The 21,388-nt window shown below is 38.3% G+C and overlaps 2 protein-coding genes across 8 annotated transcripts in view; one reads left to right on the forward strand and one right to left on the reverse strand.

Annotated features, from left to right (window-relative positions):
* The window catches only part of LOC138962588 (uncharacterized), a 106,660-nt gene extending 102,325 nt beyond the window's left edge, over positions 1-4,335 (forward strand). For all 7 annotated transcript variants that reach the window (XM_070334456.1, XM_070334454.1, XM_070334453.1 and 4 more), the window contains one exon: positions 4,151-4,335. In XM_070334456.1, the coding sequence (XP_070190557.1) occupies positions 4,151-4,211 (61 nt within the window). In that variant the 3' untranslated portion in view covers positions 4,212-4,335. The remainder of the gene's footprint in view (positions 1-4,150) is intronic.
* An 8,140-nt stretch (positions 4,336-12,475) lies between these two features.
* On the reverse strand, positions 12,476-20,752 carry LOC138962590 (uncharacterized). The gene is made up of 6 exons (XM_070334460.1): positions 19,621-20,752; positions 18,671-18,752; positions 17,499-17,644; positions 16,696-16,836; positions 14,240-14,416; positions 12,476-13,839 (listed from the first exon to the last, which is right to left on the reverse strand). Exons 1-6 carry the CDS (start codon positions 20,003-20,005, stop codon positions 13,385-13,387), a joined length of 1,386 nt encoding a protein of 461 aa, XP_070190561.1. The 5' UTR covers positions 20,006-20,752; the 3' UTR covers positions 12,476-13,384.
* Positions 20,753-21,388: the final 636 nt, after the last annotated feature.

A 21,388-nucleotide genomic window follows, 5' to 3' on the forward strand; every position in this document is an offset into this window, starting at 1 on the left:
GATCCTTTGGAGTGATCGTTGTAAGCAGGTTGTCGTAAGGGCAGGTTCAACTGTACTAAGAGAAAATGGGGTAAACATAAAAACATGCAGACTATGTGAGATGAGAGCAAAATGTACAGAACTGAGTTTACGTAAGACCGGACGAGGACGTACAATGTCAGGGACGACCGCGAACAAATCAGAAAGAGCAGACGTATGTGATAAGAGGAGAATGTATAGAAGTGATTTATGTATGACCATAAAAGATTGTATTATATAAGTAAAGATAATGTGAAATTTGTAGAAAAGAGATCATGTACAGTAAGATTGCAGACTGCGTAGAGATGCTTCCAAGCATGATCAGAAAAAAGTGTACATGTGTGAAACAACCGGAGAGGATGTTATAAGAATCAGGGAATGGATTCTGTGATTGAAACAAATTTACACTCGTTTAGTCCCTTTGGAAATGATCTTGTTTGAGATTGAAGGTGCCATTTTGCTTACGGTGATTTACAGCTGATTTCCAAGGGAGTTATTTTCTTTCTGTATTTGAATTTGTATCTATGTATTTTTCTGCTTTGGTTCATGATGGTTTGAAGGCGTACATAACCTGAACAGAGTTGAGCGTCCCCTCAATCATTTTGTTGATAGAATTTTACTGTATTCCAGTGATGCAGGGGGATGTTTCGATAATCTTGAAGGCAAAGTCGTCTTACAGTGATTAAAAGGTTGTACCAAGCTGGTTCAGAGATGTGCACGTAGCATGTAAAATAATTGTTTAAAATTCAGTGTAAACAATATAGCATTTAGAGAGTCTGTTATACATTTGCTGCTTTATAAACCAGTCTAAACTCTTTGTTTTGTATATCTGTCATTATATTTAAACAAGAGCTGTACACATTTATAAACCATGATTGTTATTTGTGAGTGCGGCATTTTGTGTATTAATGTCATAGTTTTGTATCTATAGAAAAATAGTTTGCACATGTACCAGTTTTGTGTACTTTGTGTCAGTTCTGTTGTCATTATGTATGTGGACAGCATTTGAAAGAGAGAAGTACAGGGAAGTGTTTTCTATGTATGTGAAAGTTATGTATGTATTTAAGTGAGTTTTTTCAAAGGTATATTTGCAAGAGATTATCTGGACAGCAAGCCATATTAACTTCTGTTCATGAAATTTGAAATGCTTGTGTGCCACAAAACTTTATTTGTTTATTTTTGAACACTTTTGGAAAGCCTTATTTGCAAAGACAGTGGGAAAATATAAATAAAAAAACCCACATATTTTATACAGAGCAGACAAAAAAATGGAAACCAGAAGTAAGGTAAAACATAAATCATAAAAAAAAGTGAAAAAAAGAAGCACAAACTTCATAGCGATACAGTGTAAGTTGCAAGGGCAAGAGGCCTCATTCATTGCTTGCTTGATTACGTAAACAATAAATCAAGAAAACAACGAATCTATAAAAATATAAAAAATAAATAAGACTATAAAAAAAAATTAAAAAATCATTAAAAACAAAAAAACCAGACCATTAATACCGATGATTATACTATTGCCCCAGCATATGTGCGCAGCTGTTTCAGTCAGAAAAAGGAGACTGTGAACACTAACTCACAAATCAAGAAAGGCTGATGACTTGTATCAATTTGTAACGAGCTCGTCACATTTCAAAGTAGCATTTATGTTGTGGCATATGCATCAAAAAGCTGTATTTATTTGCTTAAATTGCCTGCCATTTGAGGAAATTGTCCTGTGTTTAAGAAAAAAATTATTGCTTAAGAAATGTGACTGAAATCTCCTTCAGACAAAAAAAGAGGTCAAAAGCTGACTGTGTGCTGGCTTTAGAAGCAATCATTTGATGTGCATGGGTGAAAGTAGCCCGTCAATTGACTGAAATCCGTCAATCTGAAAATAAGTCTGACGGAAATTCCGTCAATCTGCAATTTGGGGGGGGGAAAAAAAAAAAAAAATTTTTTTTTTTTTAAACCGAAACTACTTGCGGAACGCGTTTTCGAACTGCTATAGTGAACCGGTTGCAGTGTGCCCGGGTTGGAGTTCATGAAACTAAAACTGTGTGTGATAAGTTTGGTGCTTGAAACTCAAGGGCTTTTGCACTATAAGTATAAGAGATGCTACTGCTTAGTTGCTACTTTGTGCAGTGCTACATCATGCTGTTTGCATGAGTGACATTCTGTTTCATCATTTATTTCAATGCCTGTCTGGCAATGTTTGCTTATAATCAAATATTTAGAACTTTTATTTCAGTTGTTCAGTTGTTCACTTTCTATTTCATGTAGTATGGCTGTTGTCAATGTTAATTGTTGTCAATTGTGTCGTTGTGTTGGAAGATGCAAGTGTGAAAGGATACAAAAGAAAAATGATTACTTCTGTGAATTGTTTTGATTTTGTTTACCCTTTTTACCATATCATTAGAATCTGAAGGTATTTTTTTGACCTGCACGATAGTGTATTTTTTGGCCAGGAAAGGCCACAAAATCACAATGAATAATGCAAAAATTCGTTTTCGGGCGGGGGGCATTGTCCCCCTGGACCCCCTGACGGGGCCCTGCCCCGTACCCCACCAGGGCCTGGGCGGCCCCTGGACCCCTGCCTCAAAAAAATTTCAGTCAATTTGATTTTCCTAGGTTTCACCCATGGATGTGTCATTATGCCTAAATACATGATTTGTTCATGCAAAGAAATATGTGCCAAACATATGCTGGGAATGAACATTTGAACATTTTTCATTAGTCTGCTATAATGTTGCATAAATTAGGAAATGTGTATACCTCTTTTTGTGTTGTTACTTGTACTTGTCTGTGTGATTTGAGATACATAATCGGTTAATATTTTATATCAAATTGTGGTTTTGTAAACTTAAGTATGTATTTGATTCAACGTATTTTTCGTACTCATTTTGAGAATGCTTTGTTGTTTTTTCACAGTTTTACAGTTTGGTATTTCTTACTGCCTTTCACGCCTGGTGGCGTGTAGGGCAGCGACAGTTTGGTATACAGTGTGAAAAATCAGAGGATTAATTGGTTTTTTGCAACCGGGATATGACTTTATGCATACTGTTTGAAAAAAGTGGGCAAAAGGTAGAAGAAAACAGGGGGAAAAAAGGTATGAGATTCAACCTTTTTCTGAAATTCAGAATTTAAAAAGATAAAGTTTTTGAGAGATTGTCACATTGAAACAGTTCTGCAGATGCGTGGTGTGACTTCATCAAAATATTTACCCTTCATTTTGGCTTGTTTAAATTGCAGTGTTGTTGACTTTTTTTCTCTCAGAAAGACTTAGGTAGTTGTCAGAAGTCAGTGAACTAATAAAATAATGATCATGACTGGTCCAAATTCCAGTTGAATTGTTTTCTTTCTATTTGCTCAAAACCTTTAATCAAACAACATTTAGACCCTTTGTTATTGTGGTTGTGAAGCAAGCAAATCCTTTGCAAAGGCTGGGAACTTGAGAAACGCAAGTTTTTATTTATTTATGTTACCAATGTTTTCTTTATAAAATTCTTTGTAAATATAATTTTTCTTCCTGCGATAGCTGGACAGCTGAAAATAGTATTTCTCTTGATGGTGCGATACTTTGTCATACATTTTACAGCTCCTTTCGGTCATTTTTGATATCTACGCTTTCAGTATCTTTAAATAGACTCTTTTATGTATTTGTTTTGTGGAATTGAGTTTCTGTCTTTTTTCTGTGAAGGACGTCTGAAAATGGTGTTTCCGTCTTGGTGGTGCGATATCCTATATCATTTAGAGCTATACTTCAGGACATTTTTCATATCTACTCTTTCAGTATTTATTCTTATGTGTATTTGTTTTGTGGAATTTATATTCTGTCTGTTTCCTGTGAAGAACATCTAAAAATGATGTTTCCGTCTTGGTGGTGCGATATCTTACATCATTTAGAGCTATACTTCAGGACATTTTTCATATCTATCCTTTCAGTATTTATCCTTATGTGTATTTGTTTTGTGGAATTGAGATTCTGTCTTTTTTTCTGTGAAATGTAATGCTACTGAGACTTTCAATTTTCATATCATCAGTTTTGTTGTTGTTGTTTTATTGTTGTTTTAAAAAAAAACACTTTTCTGTTAGTAATGTGCTAGTCTTTGAGCTTAAACTTATCAGTTTTTGTATGCCTGCTCTCTTTCAGCACACTTTTTGAGGCACCAGGGAGTATTCCAGTGACTAGAAACCAAACAGTGAATGTATGAAGAAGATGTCATTCAACACTTTTGTGATAAGTATTTGTAGTCTACGCACTCGTTTTCTGCTTTGCATAGGACTTGTTGATGAAAATAAACTCTCTGCGCTCTTTTTGGCACAGGAAGAAATATTTGGAATGTACTTTGGTTGGATAAGAAAGAAGAGCAAGCGAGACATGATAGGCTGTGTTCTTGTCTGTGTGTGATAATCAGTGGAAACCCCCCTTTTACGTCCTCCAAAAATCTGAGAAAATGGAGTTTTAAAAAGGAGGGAGTCTTAAAATGGAGGTAAATTTGCAGAGATTATGAAGAGATAGTCTGAGAAGACAGGATCTTTAAAGGGAGCGAGTCTTAAATTAGGGGGTATTAAAGGCAGGTTCCACTATACTGACTGTGTGTGGGTCACATGCTGAGAACCATGCAGAAAGCACACAACCCGCAGTTATAAAATATCCCCCCCCGCGGGTTAGGGGGAAGAATTTACCCGATGCTCCCCAGCATGTCGGAAGAGGCGACTAACGGATTCTGTTTCTCCTTTTGCCCTTGTTAAGTGTTTCTTGTATAGAATATAGTCAATTTTTGTAAAGATTTTAGTCAAGCAGTATGTAAGAAATGTTAAGTCCTTTGTACTGGAAACTTGCATTCTCCCAGTAAGGTCATATATTGTACTACGTTGCAAGCCCCTGGAGCAAATTTTTGATTAGTGCTTTTGTGAACAAGAAACAATTGACAAGTGGCTCTATCCCATCTTCACCCTTTCCCCGTCGCGATATAACCTTCGTGGTTGAAAACGACGTTAAACACCAAATAAATAAAGAAAGAAAGCTATAAAATAGCTGAAGCAAATTTATTCCAAAATGTATAAAACTTATAAAAATACCCATTTAAAGTTTTTCGCATTTTTCAAGGAAATCAAGTAAATGCACTGCTCACGGGCTGTAAACAATCCAATCTGTAATCACAGAACAAGTGAATCACAGAACAAGTGAATCAAATGCAAATAACCAGTGCATGCCTACCAGTAATCCTCTCATTTTCATAATTTGTATTTGTAATTCTAACAATATTAACTGTAAGTACATGTACCTAAACAGTTATTAAAAGTTACAAGCTAATAGAATGATACATCCATATCAGCATTTACACCCATACCAAATTTGAATACTGTTTGTGTGGAGAAAAAAACACACAAAAAGACAATGTCAACAAAATGTTTATGTTTATGCTCGAACGAAGCTGACATGGTATACTGTACATTCCCTTCTTTCTTTCTTTCTTTATTTGGTGTTTAACGTCGTTTTCAACCGTTCAAGGTTATATCGTGACGGGGAAAGGGGGGAGATGGGATAGAGCCACTTGTTAAGTGTTTCTTGTTCACAAAAGCACTAATCAAAAAATTGCTCCAGGGGCTTGCAACGTAGTACAATATATGACCTTACTGGGAGAATGCAAGTTTCCAGTACAAAGGACTTAACATTTCTTACATACTGCTTGAATAAAATCTTTACAAACATTGACTATATTCTATACAAGAAACACTTAACAAGGGTAAAAGGAGAAACAGAATCCGTTAGTCGCCTCTCACATGCTGGGGAGCATCGGGTAAATTCTTCCCCCTAACCTGCGGGGGGTATTCCCTTCTCTAGAAATGTTGCTTCATGATTGTCTAGAAACACTGGAATTCTTCATCGATCAAGGGTGCAAAACTCAATAAACAACCCATCATAAGTATGTCCGTCAAGGAAAATGCCTATTCAGTTCACACACACACACACACACACACACACACACACACACACACATGTACTAATAAGGACATTACTTAAATAAAATATTCCACTGTTCTGCAGTTGAAGAAATCATGACAGATTTCAAAGTGCAACTTCCAGTTGAACATTTTTCATTGTCTTCCACAACCCCTGACTTTCAATTGCTTGTTTCTTTCTTCCCATTTTTTTTCCCAACAAACAATGTATAGCCCCAAACATACACTACATCAAAGTTCTTACAATTTAGTCACAAAGGCTATTACCAAAATTGTGCTGAGCCCCACCAGCATTTCTTGGTTAACTGACAGGTTGACCGCAACTCATCCAGACTTAATGATAACACATTCTTTTCAGTACAATTTGATTTTGTTTTAATTCCTTAACTGCTATTTGCCTGGCTGTAGAGTGAAGATTCATCACATCAGGTCAGGTATATGCACAAAAACTGTTCAAAAAAACACACACCCAACATATGTGTACATGATAGTACAATACTGTGATGACTTGGGTACTCTCTCCATGTTCCTGGCACAATACTGTCTATGGTGGAAATCTCTTCTGTTCCAGATAAGCTGGATAGAAAAAGCGAATCATATTTTAACCATTAAGACAGTCATTTGCAGTCAAAGGGTCAGACAGTTTGCCCACACCGGCATGCAATAATAAACTATTCTCAATACACTTTATCTGTACCCGCAATGCAATAATAAACTATTCTCAATACACTTTATCTGTACCCGCAATGCAATAATAAACTATTCTCAATACACTTTATCTGTACCCGCATGCAATAATAAACTATTCTCAATACACTTTATCTGTACCCGCAATGCAATAATAAACTATTCTGAATCAATAGTATTGATTGTATGTATAATTGGGACTTAAAACAATGCAACCTACCTGTGCATGTTTTCTTTTACCCCAAACGCTGGTACGACCTTGTTCATTTGGGTACAACCACATGGTCGCATTGTTAAACAACATTTTAAACTTTGGATTTTTTTTTAATCTTCCCCTTTTTTTTCATTCGCACTATCTTAGACACAGTCTTCTGTCACTATAACTTTTGTCCAGTTTAAGTTTTCAAACTCAATATCAGGATTTGTGGAACACCATATCAACGAAAGTCTTTTTTCAAACAAAAAGAGTGTAAAGAACAAGTGCATTGCTATTTTTCAAAATGTAAATAAAAGGAACAATAATTAAGACATCAAACTAACAAATGAAATCTCATCAACATTTTAAACAAAAATCAAATCAAAATCTACGTTACTTTTGTTCATAAAAAAACAACGCCAAAGAAAAAATCCATTGGACAGCACATTTGCATGTCAGCAACATTTTCTTTCATTGAAACAACACTCAAACAATGGCCACAGCTTATGGTAAACACTACACCACATTCACACGATCCAAGGACAATTTTTAAAACAATACACAATGTCGATGGCAAACACATTGACACATTCAAACAGTTCAAGGACAATTTTAAAACAACACACAATATTGACAGCAAAGTGACAATGTCACACTGAAACAATCAAAAGCACATCTTTCATAAGATTACATGTACATATGTTATAAATACATGTATATATATATACATTTTGAGTGCATGTGCTTCATTTTTCAAATGGATAAATTAACACAATGAAATGTGTCCTATATCGTACCTGATAAGGCCATTCAGCAGGTATAATATCAATATTATGACTTGCTCAGTATTTTCACCTTGTCATAACATACATGACAAACATAATACTGATAAAAACAAAATCAAACCACACAATAAGTACTTAAGTATGAACAATTACTGTTTGAGTGCTCGGAATTCATAAAATACCATAGGTAGTGCATGAAAACAATAAATTTTTAAGTACTTTGAAGAATTCGTCGCATAGCATAAGTAGTACATAATTATGAGCCTGTGCTAAAACGTGGTCAGCAAGAAGATACCTACCTTTCAAGAATAATTTCTCTTTATAAAAGCAGCAAGTTATTAATAGCACCACTCCTTCTTAAAGTAAACCCCTCAGAGAGATACTATAAATAGTTTCATGAGTTTTTATCAATTGGAAGGTCTTGAAAATGTTATAAGAATGCCCAAAAATGGCAAAATCCGACACTTTCACAGTGGGACATTTGACACATAGCTACGTACTTCATTGTTTTTCAAGAGCATAAATGCTGCATGGACATAACATTTCTTGATGGTATTTCAATAAGTGTATGAAGAGGATTCGCTCAAACATATTTGAATTTTTATGATAATTAAAGTTTTAAAAATGGTGTGTCAACTGTAACGGATCATGTCCTAAATTTCTCAAATTTAAGATTGCAATTTTCTTATTTATTTATTCACATATTTGAGAGCTTTCAGTACATTAACCTTAAGAAAAGACCTTTCACAATGAAACCTTATGACAAAAGAAAAACTCAGATGTCGTTTTTACACTCTTCATTTTAGAAATTTAAAAATTGTATAAATACTGTGTCCTTTTGTTACGATTGACCATTTCCTTATAAAATTCACAATTTGTTTCCTTTCTTTTGAATTAAATTTTAAAATGATAGCTTTTATTCACACCTGCCTGAAAAAAACTTAGTTGAAGGGCATTTGTAGTTATTTTAGGCTACAAAATATAATATTTGTACTGTGTCCTCTTTACAGAACCGTTACTATTGACATACTGTGTCTTCAGCAGGCTGTTACGATTGACACAAAAGTCTAAAAATCACCCAAAGCAGTATGTGTCTTGCCTCCCCTTTTGCACAGTTCCTGTGGTTGGTATCCTTAAAAATAATTGAGAAAGATTTCAATGTGGTGTCTTGACGTCTTGTCACAGCAGTTATTCATTGTAGGTTCCTCCTGGCTCATTTTGCATTCAAACTGTAAATATAAGTTACTTATTACCAATTTTGTCTAAAATTACATCTTTCTTGAAAATAAGTGAATAATACGCATTGAAACAACATTTCATGTCTCGTTACGAGTGACACACAAATATGAGTATTCTAGTAATCTGAATAGAAATCTAACTACCGTAAGTTTAGATACTAAAACATTTACAATGCCATAAATACAACATTGCTTCTTTAACTTCTGCTTTGAAACTATTTTTGCGTATGTGAGGTGAAAAACTTGTCTTGTAATGTGTCAGTCGTAACAGAGGACACAGTGATTACGTAATGTTTTTAGTCCAGCAGTCTCAGCTATGTGAGCTATAGTAATATATCCTTAGCTCACCATGCATTTATGTATACAAATGTGATTTTGAGCCATTTAAACATTTTATGACCAAAATATTCAGCATAGTACTGTGTCCTGGCATTATCAAAAAAGTATGCTACAAGTTATCTTTTAAATGTCAAAAACAGAATATTAAAACAGTCTAAATGACTACCGTATATCAAATTTGGTTTGCAAAGCTCTGTTTGCATTCTGAATTTTGCATGTGAATCAAAAATTTCAAGGATCATCTTTTGGCACAGGCTCATATACATGTATGTAAATGCAAGGGGGAAAAATGCACTGCAAAACATCTGCTGTACGAGTGAGGAAACATCACAAGTCCATTAATATGAATTGTGTACGGGGTGGAGGGGTGGGGTGGGGGTAGGGAGTCGTGTCCCAATGGAGGACTGTAACACAAATGGAACAGTTCCATATTCTGACAGAAAGCTGGTCAAGTGTGTTGTAAATAAGTGATGTGTGAACAAACATACATACTGGCCCAGAAAGGTCAAACAAGGATCAGCACTGAATGTTAAAAACATCTGACACTGATTGAACCAGAAAGTAGATTTCGCTAATATTTTGCCTGTGATATTTTCAGAATGTGTTGAAACAAGTGTTAAAAAATTTGAGAAATCTGCCACATGACAGACTTTATGACACAGAACTTGGAATATGATGACATGCCAAGAATCATATAAATGAGGGTTGGGTAATTGAATGGGGTATCTGAACGATCAATTACAATCACAGGACCTATTCTGTAAGTTGTAAATCCCTGGTAAACATTCTTTCTTTATTTGGTGTTTAACGTCGTTTTCAACCACGAAGGTTATATCGCGACAGGAAAAGGGGGGAGATGGGATAGAGCCACTTGTCAATTGTTTCTTGTTCACAAAAGCACTAATCAAAAATTTGCTCCAGGGGCTTCCAACGTAGTACAATGTATTACCTTACTGGGAAAATGCAAGTTTCCAGTACAAAGGACTTAACATTTCTTACGCATTAGGACGCAAACACACAAACACAAAAAAGACATCTTAAACAGTGAACTATATAAATACAACATCCAGGTAACCGTGGAGACAATTGCTTAACGGTACATCACAAATCACAAGTACAGTAGCGAATGAAGAGAAATTTGCTCTTTCTCTGATAGAGTTTGCAAAGATGTCAAATGATGTACAAATAAAATAAATGTACACACAATAAGGTTACTATCATCACACAAAACATCATGAATTGCTCTTGAGAAGGAGTATTACAATATCAAGCCAGCAGATGCACACAAAAATGCATGCATGAGATGTACAAAGAGCACTAAAATACAGTGCAGACATAGGTTAAAAGCAGCAAGTTTAGAAGGATCTGGAAGATTTGTTAAAAGCAGCAAGTTTAGAAGGATCTGGAAGATTTGTTCACTTTCTTTTGAGCAGTTAAAAAAACAAGTAACAATAAAGACAAATAATTCATAAAACAAAAGTGTGTGTGTGTGTGTGTGTGTGTGTGTGTGTGTGTGTGTGTGTGTGTGTGCGTGCGTGTGCTTGCGTGCATGTGCAGGAGATGGAGATGGAGAGAGAGAGAGAAGAGAACAGAGAAATCATGAATGTATATCTGCACAGGTTCACATGTTAATAAATGTATGTACAAATGCATAAATTCATGCAGTCTGCATACAATGTGAGAGGCACGATGAGATTGTAAGAAAAACATCACCAGTAATTTCCCAAACCAGTCCTGCTAAATGTACAACATGCTTTGGTCAAATGAAATCAGGGTGCACAATCATACATGTACAATATGAAGCCAGAGAGAGAGAGAGAGAGAGAGAGAGAGACAGACAGACAGACAGACAGACAGACAGACAGACAGACAGACAGACAGAGACAGAGGGAGAAAGAGAGACAGACAGAGGGAGAAAGAGAAAGCTTGAGAGAGAGACAGAGGGAGAAGAGAAACAGACAGACAGAGAGAAAGAGATAGTTGGAGACAGAGAGAGAGAGAGAGAGAGAGAGAGAGAGAGAGAGAGAGAGAGAGAGAGCGAGCAACTAAAGCAATAATAAAATTATTGTTCATATGAACAAATATCATGTTCTGTGTTTGTACAGTGAAATGACTGTCACTTAAGTTCTTGATTCTCAGTGAAGATGTTGACAATTTGTTGGCTATGAGCATGGTATCTTTTTAGGACATTTAGCAGAACAGATTTTCACTCTAAAAGAGATCGTTTCTGTGAGTAAATTGCTAAAAACAGAGGATGTCACTCTTTGGTGTACAGCAGTCCCTGCAATGTACGGCCCCCGGCGTGAGCGGACACCTGACATGTACGGACACATTTGCTCCGCACGGAGTGTTTTCCTTCTATATTTGCCCCCCCTTAAACGGACACCTGCAAAACGTGGACGCGGACACTCATTTTCGGTCCCAACAGCAGGTCATACCTCCAATGTACGGACAGGCCATCGTCAAATTTTCACCACAACAAAATCGATAACAGAGCAGTCCGGTTCTTGGTACAAAGATCACAGCCGCAATGGCGTGATGACAGTCACTGACAACTTGAGTGCACATATACCCATCACTGAGGAGGGGGGGTAGTTTTGGTCAGGAGTGGAGTACATGCGAAGATGCCAACATGAAACTGCACTGAGCTCTTTATTCTTGTCTGTTGGACGTAAACAACAGAAACCACAGTCGATGAAGGTCCTGAGCGAAAGTGAGTGAAAACCCGGCCACAGTTCTCAGCATCGTGTGTCTGTGTGTAGGCCTAACCTCTTTCATTGACAAGATACTCTTATTTCCCCTCAGCCTTGACCAGTGAGTTGGTTGCCTAATCTATGAACCCTTCAGTTGTCTTGCTTTATCAAAAGTTACGACACTGTCAACTGGTTTTGCTCTGAGTGAACAGTGCAGCTGGCCTCTCTGGCCACAGCCCCCAACAGTACATGGCTGGAGGGAGGGAGAGAGAGAGGAAGGGGGGTGGAGGGTTAGCTGGCTAAACTCTGTGGGGTGTCCGGTGTCACTGCACGTCAGCAGGAAGAGCATTGGAGAGAAATAGAGAGGTGTACTCTTCCACACAATTTCCAAGCATCAGTTGTCACGGCTTGGGGTAGGCATTAGTGAGGGAGAATGGGAGCTGTGTTATGTACAGTGTATTTCCGACTGAAGAGTGAAAAGTCACTGCCATGCCACATGATCGGCATGCAGTCAATAAAGCCAGACAAGAAAAAAATAAATTACAAGATTATGACATGCAGCTCTATCTGCTGCTATTTATTCAAACTGGTTTTCAAGCTTATTCTTGCAAAGCATCTGCACACGCTCCTCTGTGCTGTGTTTGTGTGGCTGCTTTCGTATGTCAGTGCATGGTGAGTGTGTTCACTGCCTTGAGGATTTATTTTATCTCTTCTTTTCAACACTTTTCATACAAATCATTTTTACAGAACGTTTAAAGAAGTATTAGGAGTTTATTGTTATTGTTTAGTAGCCACAAGAAGTGATTAGCATAGACTCAATCCTGTTGTTTGTGTGTCTCTGTGTGAGTGTATGGGGGAGGGGGTGGTGTGGTCACCCCTCCCGTGACCGGACACCTGCAATGTACGGACAGTTTTGCTATGGCCCAAGGGTGTCCGTTCATGAGAGGGACTGCTGTACAAACTTACTGTTGATTTCTGTCTGTGTTAGATCGCCCTGTTTCTCACACTATGATTTGAAGTGTTGATAATCTTCTGCACAAATCCTTTATAAAACAGTCCCATTATTGCAGCAAGTTATTCATTAACAAATCTGACAGCAGACTTTAGGCATAGGAATTAATGCCAAATATCAATGCCTATGCATGCGCAGTGGGAGAATATAAAATAAATTTGTCTGGTAACAGTCCCAGTTGATCTCTGTTGCCAAGATCTAATGTCAAAATCCAAGCGTTTTATTACATGAAATCATGGACACCATACTGGAAGTATGAACAAAGTGTAAAAACAGAATCAAAATGGATTTAATTAAAGCCTCAGGTGGCAAAGAGAGATCACTGCAGCGAGAGTTTCCATTTAAGCCCTACGTGTTTACAAAAATCTGAGTTCACAAATACAATATCATCAGTAGGACAAATGTCTACATGGATTTTTTGTTTTAAAACACACGCAAAGCAACCAACCTCCCCCTCTCCAAAAAAATCACAGAATAAGACTAGGGCAAGTTCTCAAGGCATCAGTCACCTCAAGAACCTCCGTCAAGTTCCTGCGGTTGCCTTGGTGATCAATCCACGCACCCAAGGCCTGCTGAACTGTCACCCGCCGAGACGTGATGGAGAAAAACTTTTTCTTCATCAACACCGTGTGGCAGGGACACGACGTGAAGAACACCCCGTTTTTCTTGGACCGCAGAATTTCCTGGCCCTCGTTAAGAATTTTGATCCTGGTGTTGACAACCTCTCGCAAGTTTATGTCGGAGCAGAGGTCAAGGGTGCAGTCAATTTTGAGGGCGTTTTTGCGAAACCAGGTGTCGTAGAGAGAGTTGATGAAGAATATGGGGGTGAAGACGTATTTGTGGAAGACCTCTGGTAAGACACAGCGATACTCCTCCTCCTCCTCTGTCACTGTGCGTGTACACTCCTTCATGCCCACAAAGTCTGAAACAAAAACCACGTAAGCAAAGTGATGTCACTCTAGAAAGTATAGCGTGACGTGTTAGTTCTAAACATTCTTCCAGGGGAAACAGCAAGCGCAAAAGTGTTTCCAGAATTACGTTTGTCTCAGTGACTTTGGCATAATGAGCAGTGGAAAATCAGGTCAGTTTCACACGACCTTATTTACATTATATACACAATAGTAAAGTGAACGATATTGTTATCTCATGGGTGGTCTCTCCCACATATGTAGGATAAAAAAAAAGTAAACACATGCATTATATCCTTGCACATACAAAAATATCTTGCACTTCCGTATTATCCCCCTAAGCCACACACATACATATCAAGCATGCACTGACACAAGCTCACACACACCACACACACACACACAGACGCTTACTGTGCAAATGGTGAAAGGAAAAGGCATCTCTCAAAATGTTTGCCATGGAATGGTCACCATTGATGTCGGGTACGTCAACAAACAGCCCTCCATCCACCAACAGGTGTACTGTTTTCACGCTGGATGGAAGTCGTTCTCGTAATCTGTCTGCATGGATGAGCGCACCAAGGCTTCCCGCTGAAATCATTAAACAAAATTAACAGTAATTCTTTTTTTTAAAGGGACACTGATGTAACCGACTGCACAAAGCACATCGAGCACCTTTGGATGCAAAACAAGAGGCGAAGCCTTCAAGGCTCACGTAAGAAATCGACAAACAGTAACACAAACTCAATCACTCCGTCACACATACACACACACACAGTAAGCATAGGTGAAACCGTGCAAGAAAGCGAGACCCTGGATCTGCCAACTAGTCTCGGCCCGCTCACAATAACAATGACCGAGACTTTCAGTAATTCCTTTGCGTGACGTCTAACCCTCTTACGTCATAATGTGACGTCTTCAAATAGTTTCTATCACACACGTCAAACACTTTTGACCGAGACGTAATCTTCTTATGCGAGCTTTATCCATAGACTCGGAAATGTTAAAGTTTCTATCACACACACACACACACACACACACGCACGCACGCATGCACGCACGCACGCACGCACGCACGCACGCACAGACAGACAAAGTTTATCATCGCATAGGCTACACTTACGTGAGCCAACAAGTCAAACAGGGTTGAGAATTTTAGACCTAACTTACTAGCCCCACAAAAACGGCCATGGCAAAGGTTCCCAAGAGCATACAAGAAGACAGCAGCAACCGGACCCTATCACAGACAGAACTCTACAATTCACAGGTGTCAGCAACTTAGGAGAGATGTCAAGCTACTGCAAATAGCTCGCGCTCTTCATCGGCAGATAACTGCAGAGTCTGCTGTGAAGGGTGACACACAGGGTGTCACACACATAATTGGTAACAGAAATAATTTTTCGTAAGAGAGAATGTTTTTAATGTTAACTTACCCTAACCCTGATATAAGACTTCCTCCCAATTAAGACTCTGTTTTCTCTGGTTTTCTGTTCATTGCTTCTGTAAATTGTTCCCAATTTTCAGACTCCCTCCTTTTTAAGGCCTGATTTTCTGAGATTTGTGGAGGTCTTAAAAGGGGGGTTTCACTGTATCCAACTGAACCTCCTTGACTAAAATCTCTGTCTCTCTCAGAAAACATGAGTGTGTCTACTGTTTAAGGCCTAAAAAACAAGAAGAGCAAACGCTCGATCGAGTCACTTTCGCAGTTCTGAATATTATATGAGGCATCAGATGGACAGGAAGAAATTGCTATTCACAACACAATGCATACCTGAAGAATTCAAGACATACCTGTGACCTTGAAAAAGGTCAAAGGTCACCAAAGCAGACGTCAAAGTGTAGAGGTCACTGGGAGTCACGTTCACATAAAATTTGAGCCCGGTCACTTTTATAGTTTCCGAGAAAAGCCCAACGTTAAGTTGTGTGTTGCCGAACAGAAAAGGCTAGTTATCTCCCTTGTTTTTCTGATAACGTTCGTAAAAGGCTACAGATGTAAATACTTTGATGTAAAGAATAATCCTACAAAGTTTCAATCACATCCGATGAACTTTGTCAAAGATATAAAATGTCTAATTTTTCCTTTGACGCTGACCTGTGACCTTGAAAAAGGTCAAAGGTCAACGAAACCATCGTTAAAGTGTAGAGGTCATTGGAGGTCACGACTAAACAAAATATGAGCCCGATCGCTTTGATAGTTTCCGAGAAAAGTCCAACGTTAAGGTGGTGTCTACGGACGGCCGGCCGGACAGACTAACACTGACCGATTACATAGAGTCACTTTTTCTCAAGTGACTCAAAAAATAGGTGTGGTTACGGTAACCCGACCTACCCTATTTTTAGGGGCCGACCCTATAACTTTTTATTACATTTGTCACAAAAATACAAAAAAACCCAAGTAAACGAGTGCAGAAAACGCAATGAAAGCGAAAGTGCCCGAGTCGCACACTTATTTCCCTGTCAAGTAGGTTTAATTTGTACACATTAGAAAAAAAAGTTTAAAAAAAAAAAGTGATTGCCTACCTTCCTACCCTATTTTTTTTGGCTATGTTACCGTAACCACACCTATTATTTTTTTTGGCCTAACTTGTACACAGCTCAAGACATAATGGGTCATTCTGATTACATGGAAAGAAATGAAAGGCATGCATCGTGCCACCTGTAATAAGAAGGAAGGACTTAACAAACTAGCACTTAGTAAACAAAGAAGCCTGAATTTTGAGCAGATTGTTATGGCGTTCATAAACCATAACAAAATATTTCCATTTTCACAATATCAAGATTTCTTGTTCTGCATACATTTGTTATCCATTGGTTGCATTGTTTGCTTACTTGCTACATTGGTTGTTTGCTTATTATTGTTTTGTTTTTACCTGATGAGCCAGCAAAGATGATCTGCTCAGCGTCTTTGAACAAGGTGAAGGTGGCAAGATATTCAATGAGTGCATCAAACACCAAAGCCCCTCTCATGTACACCTTCTTCGAGTTGACCTCCAATGGTTCACTTCTGTTACCTGTGCAACAAGAGAAAATCAGTTTGCGTTACCTATGAGCAGTGTTGTTCGCAGAACAATACGTCAATACGGCTTGAATTAAAAATGTGTCCAAATGTTCGGGTTACAAACAAACTAAGTTATTAGACGAGTAAATCTCCTACAGGTCACAAATATTGTGCAGTCGACCAGCCAAGGATAAAAACATAATTGCATCAGGTGAAAAAAATATGTGTCAGTGGCCAAACGCTGTAAAACTAACCTCAGTTTCATGTAGTTTATATAATTAAAGGCGGGATTGCATTTCCACAAATGTTTGTGTGTATGCCATAGTATGCTGGAAAACCTTATGAGGCAGAGGTTTAATAATGAAGCGGTACGTGCCCACCCCTCAACATGAAGAACGATTTTAAAGCATTCTACCTCTATTACTTCTTGATTTTGTTCTTTCTTTTTTATTTTTTCAAAAAATACAAACATTATGCAGATGCAAAAAATTATTTAAAACCCAAGAAATGTCAAGAAAACCTCACATGGCTGGCAGATATGACTGAATTCAAAACGATCCTAAAAGTACATTTCTTACAAAGAAAACTGACAGTAATTTCTTTTCTTTCTTAACACTGTAACTGAAAATCAGTACAGTGTAGCTGCAAAGAACATGCAGAAAACACAAGAACTACCCAGATAAGAGCCCCCGTCACAGTAGAGCAGGTCCACCATGTGCCACAAGCAGAAGTCAGGGTTGGTGGTACAGTCACTCGACATGACACCTTCCAGAGGCATCGACATCTCTGTCTTCAGGCTGGATCCCAGGGCACTCTCGCTTCTAAAAGTTGACAAACAAACAAACAAAAATATATACATACACTCAAAAAAAAAGGAAGGCACCCCAGAGACACAGACTAATAATGCCAAGACAAAAACTTTGATGTTTTCGATTCCCTGACCGGCCCTATTTTTTCATCCCAGCCCTCCTAGACCCTTCACAACAAATTTATAGAAAGTTACAAAGTAACAAACTCAATTTTGCAGACTTTACAAGGAAATTGACCCTTGTTCGACATCCAAAGAACACAGTTCGCACAATTTATTAGGCAAATACAAAAGCACTGTGTAGATATAAATAAAAAAAATTACATTGAAAAATAATAAAAATAAAAATAACCATCCTTCTTGCCTGAGGAAGACCCTAGTGTAGTGGTCGAAACGTCATGATTTGTTATTCGTTTCGTCTTCGTCAAACACGTGAGTACAGTATTTTTTGGTCTTTTTATTACATCCTTCTACCGACCAATTTTGTGGGCCTTGTCAATGTCACCAGAAACAAACGTTTGCTTATTCTGAAGACACACACACGCCAAACATGGGCACACAGTGACACACAATGACACATACCTAGTAGTTGGAACGCAGACTGCTCAAGGCAGACTGAATAATGCTGCCTTATGTAGCAAAGGAATTAAACGTACGTACATACTAGCAGTTATCAAAAAAAATTAACTATGTCAGTGAGTAGTGCATTCGTGTCTGTGTGCATGCACATCCGTGTGTGTATACAGTGTATGTGTGTGTAAATCATTCTACACCGAAAAGGCAGTACATTAGAAACAAAACTCTTCACTACATTCATTAACTATTGTTTCAGGCCCATGCACCTGTAATCTCTTTCAGACAGGTGGTTTTATTTTAGTGGGTGTAAAATGGATTAATATCTGTCACTGAGAAGCAATCTATCAGCAATACTGGTTCTCTCTGCAAAATACAAACCAGGAATGTATGTGCGCAAGACTATAAGCCTTTATATCAATCTGTTTCAAAGGGGGCAAAAGCAACCAAAAAGCAGAATACATACCTTTCTAAACACTCCTCTGCTGTTGTGCACCACCCTCCACTTTGCAAGTGGATGATCCAGAAACGAACTGCAGGAACTACACCTGTAAAAATAATACGAATACGAATACGAATACGAATACTTTATTATCTCATACAGAGAAATTTCAGTGTGGTGCACATTAAAAGACAAAACAAATAATAAGACAACAGATAAAAATACCATACGAAGCATACTACACTCGCGCACGCATATGTACACTAACAGGAATAGTAACACTGTTTATTAATAGCATACAACTAACACGTCACAATCACACACAAGCACAAATTTATATGCACGAACACACACACAAACACACGCGCACAGATTCACACACATACACATAGTGTGCCTTCAAAGCTATTTGGACTAGTATTCATGCAAGGCTCTTTCACTGTTTCAGCCCTAAATGTCTTTCACTGACTTTTTATTTAGGAGTACAGTGGAAACCTCCTTTAAAGACATTCAATAATCCGGTCTAAAAAGGAGAGAGTCTTGAAATGGAGGCAAATTTACAGAGGTTATGAACAGAAAATCTGAAAAAACAAGGTCTTACGAGGGGGGAGGATTCACAAGTTTCCACTGTTTACCCAAAACGTTCACATTAAAATTGTTTCTTAAAACACATGCAATGTATCACACTCAGATCCACATGTTTCCACACACAGCTATTGACTGTCCTACAGAAAGTGTGAATCATCACATGAACAGCCCATACACCACAATCATACAGTGACGGTACAGTGGAACCCGTCTTTTAAGAAAAAGATCCCCTAATTTAAGACTTTTAAAACCCTGCTTTCTCAGATTTTCTGTTCATAATCTCCGTAACTTTATCCCCATTTTAAGACTCCCTCCTTTTTAAGACCTAATTTTCTCAGATCATTGGAGGTCTTAAAAGGGGAGTTCAACTGTAACTTCAAAGTTACTCTGTCTGTAGTAGTAAGCAGGTGGAGATCCGTCCAGACACACAGCTCCACGCTTTTGGGCAAACTCTGTCGGCAAGATCACCAGCTCTCCGTCGGTGTCCGATTCCAGGTGATAGTGCACAAATGTTCCCCGCATGGCTGACATCATTCGCACCAGGAAAATTACCAGGCCGATCAGCAGCAAAAACGCCACCTGGACGTACACTCTGCGAGTGCACAACACAGGCGGGAGCAACTCAAAGCGACTGAACTTTGCGCGAGTGAACATCCTGTTCTGCTGCTGACGCTGTTGCTGTGGTGGTGGCCAAACTGCGACTGATTCGTCGGGCTTTGGATGGGTGGGTGGTACTCTGCATTCCTCTTCTGTGAGGAATGGCCGAGTCATTCCTGGGCTTGTATGGACAACTGTTGTAGTTAGTGTTAAATCCAACTGGCGACATGTGCGGTCTGAACTGCTCTGCTGGTTACATTATTGTTCAGCTGGAACACACAAACAAAAAACTGACAAGCTCTCTCAGGCAGACAATGGATGGATGGATTATTACTATTTTTGTGTAAACGAAACCTAAGTGGGTGAACATTTGGAAAATGACAGCACAGCCATAAATGGGCGACAGGTCTAGTAAGGTCTGTGTTAAAAACACATGTTACAGATGCATGTTATTCTAAATTATACAAGATCTGCATCAATAGGTGCCTTTGTCTTACAGTGTGTGTGTGTGTGCGCTTGTGTGTCTTTACTCTTTATGGGCTCCCATGGGGTCGCCTTCACGCGGCGGGGGTGTTTCTACAGAGCTACCCCACCCCTTTACTTCTCTTCTTTTGTCTTATTTCTGCCTTACCAGTCCTTTCACCTATATTTCCTTCCAAGAAAACTCTCCCTGCAGTTTTCCAATTCTTTTCTTGTTGTCTTATTTCTACCTGACTGGATCCATCACCTTTATTTCACTTACCAAAAGTCTTCTTTTCCACATCCTTATTTCTCTGCACCCCGCATGTCGTAAGAGGCGACTAACGGATTCTGTTTCTCCTTTTACCCTTGTAAAGTGGTTCTTGTATAGAATATAGTCAATGTTTGTAAAGATTTTAGTCAAGCAGTATGTAAGAAATGTTTAGTCCTTTGTACTGGAAACTTGCATTCTCCCAGTAAGGTCATATATTGTACTACGTTGCAAGCCCCTGGAGCAATTTTTTGATTAGTGCTTTTGTGAACAAGAAACACTTAACAAGTGGCTCTATCCCATCTCCCCCCTTTCCCTCGTCGCGATATAACCTTCGTGGTTGAAAACGACGTTAAACACCAAATAAAGAAAGAAAGAAACTCTTTATGGGATTGCATTTAAGCTTAATAATTGATTAAGTTTCGTCATTAAATATCTCAAAATCGAAAATTTTTAATTAAATTTTCATTTGATTAATATACTTACCCGAGTCACATATTAGCATTGACGCAGTCGAGATGCTAGGTAGACTGAAAAACGCTATCCCGTCTATAGTATAAGGGAAGCAACCCAAGCAAAAAAGTAGCAAGCTTGCTACCCTGGGTTGCCTCCCGTAGCGTGCATCACGCTACAGATCTCGTACCCGGTACGAGACACCCTCATTCGACTTCTAGAATACAAAGAAACTAAAAGCGGGGAAGGTGGGAGGGAATTACCTATGTGACTCGGGTAAGTATATTAATCAAATGAAAATTTAATTAAAAATTTTCGATTAAATTACATATTCTTACTCCGAGTCACATATTAGCAGATAACTCCAACAAGGT

This window comes from Littorina saxatilis, linkage group LG3 (assembly GCF_037325665.1).
Source record: "Littorina saxatilis isolate snail1 linkage group LG3, US_GU_Lsax_2.0, whole genome shotgun sequence".
NCBI classification, from domain to species: Eukaryota; Metazoa; Mollusca; class Gastropoda; order Littorinimorpha; family Littorinidae; genus Littorina; species Littorina saxatilis.